The sequence below is a fragment of the Anomaloglossus baeobatrachus genome, chromosome 1, assembly GCF_048569485.1.
Source record: "Anomaloglossus baeobatrachus isolate aAnoBae1 chromosome 1, aAnoBae1.hap1, whole genome shotgun sequence".
Classification (NCBI taxonomy): Eukaryota; Metazoa; Chordata; class Amphibia; order Anura; family Aromobatidae; genus Anomaloglossus; species Anomaloglossus baeobatrachus.
Window position 1 is genome coordinate 861,308,727 of NC_134353.1, and position 10,355 is coordinate 861,319,081.

The 10,355-nt window shown below is 44.3% G+C and overlaps 1 protein-coding gene across 1 annotated transcript in view; it reads left to right on the top strand.

Annotated features, from left to right (window-relative positions):
* Positions 1-3,454, top strand: part of LOC142254680 (uncharacterized) — a 59,751-nt gene extending 56,297 nt beyond the window's left edge. The window contains exon 6 of the mRNA XM_075325875.1: positions 2,833-3,454. Within this exon, the coding sequence (XP_075181990.1) occupies positions 2,833-3,115 (283 nt within the window). The 3' untranslated portion in view covers positions 3,116-3,454. The remainder of the gene's footprint in view (positions 1-2,832) is intronic.
* The last annotated feature ends 6,901 nt before the right edge of the window (positions 3,455-10,355 follow it).

Genomic DNA, 10,355 nt, shown 5'->3' on the forward strand with positions numbered 1-10,355 from the left:
TGTGTGCACGCTGCGGATTTTTCTCAAGAAATTTCCTTGAGAAGATTTTCTTGAGAAAATTTCTTGAGAAAATGAGCATGTCAATTCTTTTCCGCAGGTACCTGCGGATTTCTGCAGTACAGCCTGCAAAATCCGCAGGGAACAACCTGCGGGAAAATCGCGGCAAATTCGCGGCTAATCCGCATGCGGATTTACCGCGGTTTTGGTGCGGATTTTTTCCGGAGGTCCGGAAATCTTCCACTCCCAGAAGTTTCTAAAGAAATTTTCTTGAGAAACTTCACATTTCTAGTGCGCACAAAGCCTAAAGTAGGAAAACCAAAAGCAATTCTGTGTGGTTTGGGAAGGAAGGGTCCAGGTTTTCATTTGTCCTGTAACAGACTCCTATTAGTCGGAGCAACAGAATATAACTTTTCCACAGGAGGCATAGCCAGGGTGTCAGGAGTGTGTCACAGCCTGATGTGATCTCAGGAGGATCTGGGATCATAAGGTCACAACGTATTGTTGATCGCAGATCTGTTTTAGTGCCCACTTGTTGTTTATCTTGAGTCTGAGCGTATTTAATTCCATCCGGTACTGAAGGGCTTAAGGTTCATTTTTATCCTGCAGTGATCTAACCAGGTAGTTGTAACCTCAGCTGCAGCCACTGTCTTCTGCTATAAATATCTGCTCCTCACTCCTCCCTATGCCAGCTATAGCTTATACTTATGCTGTCCACTTTGAAAGAGCTCTCGTCTCTGGAGAAACTGAGGTGTCGCTTCTGTTGCAGCTGAGAAGTTTCTGCTAGGGAAGCTGTGGAGTGTTATTTGTTGTGTCTTTCCTCACCTGTTTGTCTTACCTACCTTGTGTTGTCGAATTGCAGTTGGGAGTCTCACTGGCCCTCACTAGTCAGGGTACGTTCAGGGCCAGTAAATGCCTATGAACGTGACTGCGCTTTGAGGGGGAAGGACCAGCCAAGAGACGTTACGGAGTGCACGGATCAGCCTCATGTGAGTGTTAGGAGGTGACCGCGCTCCCCTCTTCATAGCACCAGTGTCTACCATTGCATTGCTACTCTGGTGTTCCCTATGTGTTGCGCTGCTCAGCCGGGAGTCCTCTCGTACCTGGCATGACATTTGCAGTCACATGATGAAACAGACCTTTAGGTTCATTGATTTCAATTAATTCTTCCAGTGATCTTCAAATCATTGTGGATCTATTTAGATCAATAGGGGTTTGTGTAAACTGGATTAAAAGTTGTGCTGGGTTTGGTATCCCTGAATTGTAATAATGAGCCTTCAGTCTGATTCATATTAAAAGACACTTCAAAGAATAAGCAGACATGTTTTTTCCTACTGTTCCCTGTAGACAGAATAATTTTTTGAATTGCTTGTGGTATTTCTCTAGCTGAGGCTTCTGTTGTATCACATAGTGCCCACAACAATAAACCAGTGACCATATACAAGTATTACCATGCCACACTGTATCATACTCTTATAGAGTTAGTCTCTGTAGCTAATAGGGTGGCCTTGGTAAGACTTTACCCCTTGATAAAGATAATATGCCCTAATGGGGTATATGGTAAAAGGGGATGTCCAGATTGGAAGACCATTTAGGATGTAAACTAAAGTTAGTAACAAAGGTGTCCTCTAGATCTGGCTCTTGGCACAGATGGCTTCTTCTTACATTACCTATCCTGGACTAATCCTTTTAAAAGAGTTTTCCTGGAAAAACATTTATCACCTGCCATAGGTATTAAATGGCTGATCACTGCATCCCTATCAGCTACTACAATGGAAGAAACAGGGAGCTCGGGAACCCGGGTTCAAGTGATCAGTGGGGTCTGCAGTGATCAGATATTTATCACCATTCCTCATGTCCATTTTCTGAATATCCCTTTAAACATTTATTCAAAATTACAAAAAAATGTCTGACAGCACTCCATGTGAACAGGTGCGTACCTCTTCATGATATATAATAGAAAAAAAAAGAGTTACAACCGCACACTGAAATGCCCAAGGTTTCAACTACCAAAAAAGATCTAAGAAAAATGTGAGATCTTTTGCATATCAAAATGGCCATTTTCATACCTGCCCAGTAGCCATGTCACGGCAACCTCGTTATTTTTTCGCCTTTTTGTATTTCATATGCAGTCATGCCCATTTGACTGACTTTGCACCCAAACCCCTCCCCCCCCTTCCCTATAAGCCACATGTGATTTTATTCTTTAGTAGCTGGTCTATCCTTGCCAAAATATGTAGTTTTTTTTTTTTTTTTTAATCCAGTCAGAGGCAAAAAGGAAGAGTAGGTCACAGTATAATGAGGTTGCCGTGACGTGGCTATGGGGCAGGTATGGAAACGGCCATTTTAATATGCAAAACTTCTTACATTTTTATTTGATTTTTTTTGGTATTTCAAAGCTTTGGCATTTCAGTGTGCGGCTGCAACATTTTTTTTCTATTCAAAAGTACAGATATGTAGGTCTGGATCCCAAAAACATAGTAGCTAAATGTCTATACCCTGAGAGACCAAGCAGGAAATATTTTTTAACACAAACCTTATAAATCTACTTACTGTATAGTGGTTGGTATTTCGCCAGAGTGGATATGGCTGGTTCAATATAAGAAAATAACACTTTCTTCACAATACAGCACGTTTTAAGGGTTGTGAGAACGGATTAGCTTTCATCTGTAGGTTCATGAGTCTGCCTTTTAATATATTAGTGAGACAGAAATTAGACATTCATATGACCCCTATCACTAACCCACATATTAGATAAGCTAAACTAACATGTCACCAGCTGCATTGTATATTGTTATTTGTATTACAATTGTCTGCATATTCGTGCACTTACAGGCTGCAAGAACTGGAGGAGAATATAACTATCGCTAAATGGGAACGTGATCTGGCCATAAAAGAGAAGAACATTCTGCACAATGAAAATGAAGCTCTGCAAAACCTCAATACTGAACTTCAAGCTCTGGTCAGGAAATTGGAGGAAACCGTCCTCCGTTCTGACCTAAGAGACCTAAGGACTTACCATTCCAACGTAAAAGATCTTGGGTTCAGTGTGGACTACCTGAAAGAGAAATCTAAAAGGTTTTATCCTGAGACTCACTTAGGTCTTGTGTACAGGTGAATACTAGTTAGTATACTGCAGCATTTTCAGGAACCTAGCCAAGGTTATCTACCTCTACCGAGTGAGGCTGTTTTTATGGATGTCTTAAAGTAGATTATGTTTAATGGCTTAAAATGCAGTAAATCAACCATTTTTATATAAATTAATATATATACATTTTAGATTTAAATTTATATGCCTAAAATATTACAATTCTAGTTAAGTTCTCTTTAATAAATTACCCCAAAACAGACTACTGGTCAAAGAGTAGGTACGAGTGGACCAATGGAAGTTCAGCTGAACTTCATTTGAAGTCAATGATTGGTAGTTCGGGTCTCAGCCAACATGTAGCCAATCATAAACAGATCACTTCTGGGGGAGGGTGGGCAGGGTTTTTCCATTTATTTTTTTTTTCTTTGAGGGGCGGCGGTCCACACTACATCCGATCACAGTGAGAGCTGTTCAAACAGTGCAAGCGTCTCACATTGGGCTGAGCACCGATTGTACCCGTGCATAGTGATGCTTACACGAGTGGTTTGTATAAGTAAAAGCACCCAAACTCCGAACCAACTTTTTTTGGTAAGGTCTGAATTCGGTACGGACACCGAACTCCAGACCTTGGGTTTGCTCATCTCTACCAAAGATCCATTAATGTCTGCATAGCAAACAGGTTTCCCTACCAAGAAAAAGAGTCCTGTCTTATAAACGTATTGTGTCATCAAGGAAAAAAAATAACTATTGTTTAAATCAAGTTTTCATATTTTTTTTAGAATGTTTCTTTTAAGAGTTTCTACATCACCATCTATATTATAAAAATAAGAGAAATTCTGCAACGTTCACACTCTCTTATAAAACTAATACTAGACTGACGCTTTCTGTTCTGTACAGATGACTTTCAGCAGTCTCATTATCATCACAGACATGAATACAATGATAGGTAACACCTCTAAACATAGTAGATAACACAGCACTCACCAGTCCCAATAGGTGGTGTTAATGCTTCACATAAAGGGGAAAAGGAAAGTTCAGCTCACTGATCAGCTGTTCACCGACTCCTGCTAGGATCCCATGCACGGATAGGTAGGGCTGCCTTGCAGATCCACATATAAAAGAGAAAAATCCAGCGCAGTTCCTCAGGATGAATTAAAATCCAATTTATTGGTAACAACTAGGGATGATCGAATACTTCGATTATCCGGCTTCGCAAATATTTTCCGAATACCTTGCCGCTATTCAACTATTCGTGAATATTCGATGCGCAATGTAAGTCTATGGGAAACCCAAATAACAACTATTCGGAACTATTCGGGCTTCCCATAGTCTTACATTGCGCATCGAATAGTCGAATAGCGGCGAGGTATTCGGAAAATATTTGCGAAGCCAGATAATGGAAGTATTTGATCATCCCTAGTAACAACTTTTAAAAGGTATAAATCTCTGGTACACAGCAAATGTAAATGACCACACAGTATAACATGGGACTCCGCGTTTCGATGTGCTGTCTATTCATGTTCAACATGAATGAGACAACACGTCGAAACGCGTAGTCCCATGTTATACTATGTGGTCATTTACATTTGCTGTTTACTGGAGATTTATACCTTTTAAAAGTTGTTACCAATAAATTGGATTTTAATTCATCCTGAGGAACTGCGCTGGATTTTTCTTTTATATGTGCTAATGCTTCCTCTCCCTTGGCAATGATTTTTGCCCAGATGGGCATGCACAGATAATTCTTCTATAGAAGTCAATGTGTAAGAGTCAGTTTATTGCTGGCTGTATCCATCTGGTTGCTGAATGAAGATTTCTGATTTCTTTTAATATAGATCATAATATTGAAAATACGTATAAGGCCTCCAACACACATCCGTTAAAAACACGCACGTGCCGCGAGACACGTATTTTCCCTGCGTGTTACGTGGCTAAGTACGTGTCTCGGGTACGTGCGGTCCACATGTGTTCTCAGTGTGCTATCCGCGATAGCACACGGAGAACCGGTAATTTGCATACTCACGTGGTCCGCGCTGCTGTCCAGGGTTCTGATCTTCGGCTCCAGCCCCACCCACTCCCCGCTGACGCTGCTTCCGGCCGAGCGGAGATTAGCGCCCGTGACAGCTCGCCCACCTCCTTGACACGCTCATAATGAGCGGCGGCCGGCAGGAACATTTTGCAGTGGAAGAATCTGCAGGGCTGGTGGAGGTGAGTATGTGTTTTTTTTATTTTTAAATTAATGACACGTGTTCTCCGGCGCGTGTCACACGGAACCACATCCACACTACATCCGTGTGGTACGGGTGCCGACCGTGTGACACCCGTGCTGCCGGAGAATATGTGGACATGTCAGCGTGAGAAAATCACGGACGCACGTAAGTACGGAACGGACACACGTTCCATTCCAAAATGCTTACGTGTGTCCAAACAATAATGAAAACATAGGTTCTCGTGTCTACGTGCTGCCGGTACGTGAAAAAAACTGCCAAACACGTACCGGCGGCACGGATGTGTGTCCGAGGCCTAAGAAAAACATTGTTAAAAATTACATTTAACATAAAGTCTAATTTAAAAAATAGGTAATTTTCATTTGTAACTGAAATTCATTACTTCAGAACTGGCCCTTTTGTAACTGATCAATATGTCTACATTATTGAATATACTTTTTTTTTAAAACCCCCTGCTATTTTCTCCTGATAAGTTTGCATATTTCATCTTTGGATTTTGTCACTTCGGATTTACATGTCCATTGTTAATGTATGTGAGAGGGTTTTTTAAAATGACATTTAATTTGAACACACTGCTTAAAGAGTCTAAATAAACAAAAAAAAAAGATAATATTCACCTCATTTATCCTCTGCTGCTTCTGTGCCAAAGCTTTCCTGGTCCCTCAGTTCCCTCTGTTCAACGGGGTCCAGCGAAGACACGGTGTATCAATACGTGACAACGGCAATCAATCACTGACTGCAGTGGTCACTTGACATCCCCCATCAGGAGAGGAAGCAAGGATGAGGAGCATGGGCACTCCGGACTGGAACCATAAAGCAGCCCTGGCACACAAACCTCACCGGCCCACATACTATAACACCCCTCAGCCCTGATCAGTGAATCTTGCATTTATATTGTCATGCCCCTCACCACTCACTTCAAGGAGTTATTTGAAGAGTGTGAATGGCGGCATTGCGGAATATCGATCACAGCTCCATCTACATGGTGCTCTTCAAAGCTACATTTCTCAGGATTGTGGGTGTCCCAGTAGTCAGATCCACAGTGAATGGAACAATATCCCTATCCAGAAGATAGGGCATAGCTTCCAAACTTGGGATAACCCATTGAAACAGGTTTGTCAAGATTTATGTTTGAGGTATGGGAAGCGTCACGCTCATCTAGGAATCTGTATAAGCTGATAATTTATTTTAATTCCTTAAAAACTACAACACGTTTTGGCCCTTAGCAAGTCTTCATCAGATAAAAATATATATATATTTTTTTTAAATCTTTATACTTGACCCTAGGCTAACCCTGATCTGAGCCTAAGGTAGGGAGCAGATGGGATGAGCACTTTGTCAACCCCACTAGGCACTAAAGGACACACAGGGATAACAAAAAAAGGATAACAACAAACAACTTATTTTTAGTTGTCTCAGGGAGAGAAGCTGCAACAACCACCAAGATTCCTGATATATGCAAGCCGCCTGCTTATACTGAAGACTTGATAAAGATGAATCAAATATCACCAGCACCAACTGACAGGAAGTGAAGGTATATAAAGACAACTTAGGGTACTGATGAACAGCAACTGACATGCTGAACAATGCCACAGGGTCCAAAAGAGAAACGGGATGAAAACCAAGCAGGAATGCTAGAAGATAAGGGTGCAGTTAGTACAGACAAATGCTGTGACCTTCTATAGCCGGACACCACAGGACTGTCACACCCATGACACACCCGTGACTGTACCTATGATTCAATTGCAAGTTTGGATTGCAGTTGCATGACACTTGGCTCACGCTTGCAGCAGATCGGAAGTTGTGTCATTAGCATATCGCATCTGATGCTCTTGTTCATACGCATACTCATATGGATAATGAAAATTACATTCAGCAATCAAAAAGGATGGATGTCCAGCAACATCAACATCCAGAAAGTTAAAAATAAAATCAACCATTTATTACAAAATGATTAATAATCATATCAAGTGGTGAGTATAATCTCTGTGGTCATTTACGCATTCCAAACATGCTATATATTACCATTGTCAATCTTCTTTGGCTACCCCATTGATTTTTTACATGCTGTTTAGGTCCTAGTGGGGATACCTCTGTTTCTTCTTTCAGCTACTGTTATACTTTTATAAACTTAGGTTATGACAGTGCCCTTATTTGTAATGTTATAATGATATAATAAATATATATTATTTATATTCATACTGTTTGGGTGCATTTTTCATGTTTCCTACTATGTATGGCCCTACCAAACTCATTTTCTCCTCTATATGTATCAACATCCAGAAAGTTAAAAATAAAATCAACCATTTATTACAAAATGATTAAAAACATATCAAGTGGTGAGTATAATCTCTGTGGTCATTTACGCGTTCCAAACATGAGGTTCTTAGTCATAACATACAACAGGGAACAAACTATGAGATTAAATAGTCTCAGAGCAGGAAATGAAGAAAAGAAAAAAAAAAGGGGGAAGGGGAATCAAAAACAAATGTGTCATGAATATAAACATATACCGTATTTTTCGCTTTATAAGACGCACTTTTCCTCCCCAAATTTTGGGAGGAAAATGGGGGGTGCGTCTTATAAAGCGGTAGCGGGGGGGGGGGGGGGTCCTGTCTGAGGCGATCGGGCGGGTGCCTGTGGCTGCATGCAAGCGCCCGGGTACCTGTACTTGCATGCAGCGGCAGCCGGGTACCCGTGGCTGTGTACGGGCGGCAGCGGGTGCTGTGTGGGGTCGGCAGCCAGGTACCTGTGCTTGCATGCGGTGGCAGACGGGTACCCATGGCTGTGTGCAGGCGGCAGCCGGGTGCTGTGTGCGAGCGGCAGTCGGGTGCCCGTGCAGGTACTCGGCTGCCGCCCTCACACAGTCACCCATCTGCCGCCCGCACACAGCCATGGGTACCCGGCTGCCACCGCACGCAAGCACAGGTACCCGGCGGCTTGTACGCGGGGTGGGCGGGCAGCCTGCTGGCTGCCACTCTGTGCATGCGGGGCGGGCGGCTGTGCAGCTTACCAGTTGTCCGCGGTCCCACTTTCAAATGATGGCGCCGGTGGAGCTCTTGGATGAGAGCTCCATCTGCGCACGCGCTGCTCCGGGAGTCAGCGCGTGCGCAGATGGAGCCCTTGGATGAGAGCTCCATCTGCGCATGCGTCGCTCCGGGCGCCATTACTTGAATCGGGACCGCGGACACACTCCACCACTGAGCCGTCGCCGCCGCTCCCACTACTGAGCCGCCGCTGCCACCACTGAACCGGGACCGCGGACACACGCCACCACTGAGCAGTCCCTGCCGCTGCCACCACTGAGCAGTTGCCGCCGCTCCCACCACTGAGCCGCCGCCGCCGCTGCCACCACTGAACCGGGACCGCGGACACACGCCACCACTGAGCAGTCCCTGCCGCTGCCACCACTGAGCAGTCCCTGCCGCTGCCACCACTGAGCAGTTGCCGCCGCCGCTGCCACCACTGAACCGGGACCGCGGACACTCACTGCACCGGCCTGCTGCACGGCTCACACGCCACGGCTGCTGCCGCCACCACGGACCCCACGGATCCTGCCACCGCGGACGCCACCGCGCCTGCAACCACGGCACCTGCAACCACGGACCCCGCTGCCACTGACCTGCCGCGCCTGCCAGCACAACCTGTGCCTCCTGTGACCCCGCTTCACCACCACTGCTGCCCCCCTCCGGTAAGAGAACACCGGAGTATAAGACGGACCCCATTTTTCTTTTTTTTACCTTTTTTATGTCTAAGTTTGGGGTGCGTCTTATATTCCGGTGCGTCTTATAAAGCGAAAAATACGGTACATTTCCATGCCTCCTCTGGATCATCCAGATATTCATTGATGAACTTCAAATGGGCCTGGAAATGTGCTGGAGGGAGCAATGAGACCTTGCATGCCCTGCAAGAATTCAATCCATGATGGTGTAGTGTGTTACTAATGGTGATCTTTGAGACTGTGGTCCCAGCTCAAGTCAGGTCATTGACCAGGTCCTCCCATGTAGTTCTAGGCTGATTGCTGACCTTTCTCAGAATTATCCTTACCCCAAGAGGCGCAATCTTGCATGGAGCCCCAGACCGAGTATGATTGACATTCATCATATGAAAATAAAACACAAATACAGTGCCTACAAGTAGTATTCAACCCCCTGCAGATTTAGCAGGTTTGATAAGATGCAAATAAGTTAGAGCCTGCAAACTTCAAACAAGAGCAGGATTTATGCACAGATGCATAAATCTTACAAACCAACAAGTTATGTTGCTCAGTTAAATTTTAATAAATTTTCAACATAAAAGTGTGGGTCAATTATTATTCAACCCCTAGGTTTAATATTTTGTGGAATAACCCTTGTTTGCAATTACAGCTAATAATCGTCTTTTATAAGACCTGATCAGGCCGCCACAGGTCTCTGGAGTTATCTTGGCCCACTCCTCCATGCAGATCTTCTCCAAGTTATCTAGGTTCTTTGGGTGTCTCATGTGGACTTTAATCTTGAGCTCCTTCCACAAGTTTTCAATTGGGTTAAGGTCACTGCAACACCTTGATTTTTTCCCTCTTGAACCAGGCCTTGGTTTTCTTGGCTGTGTGCTTTGGGTCGTTGTCTTGTTGGAAGATGAAATGACGACCCATCTTAAGATCCTTGATGGAGGAGCGGAGGTTCTTGGCCAAAATCTCCAGGTAGGCCGTGCTATCCATCTTCCCATGGATGCGGACCAGATGGCCAGGCCCCTTGGCTGAGAAACAGCCCCACAGCATGATGCTGCTGCCACCACCATGCTTGACTGTAGGGATGGAATTCTTGGGGTCGTATGCAGTGCCATCCAGTCTCCAAACGTCCCATGTGTGGTTGGCACCAAAGATCTCGATCTTGGTCTCATCAGACCAGAGAACCTTGAACCAGTCTGCCTCAGAGTCCTCCAAGTGATCATGAGCAAACTGTAGATGAGCCTTGACATGATGCTTTGAAAGTAAAAGGTACCTTACGGGCTCGTCTGGAACGGAGACCATTGCGGTGGAGTACGTTACTTATGGTATTGAC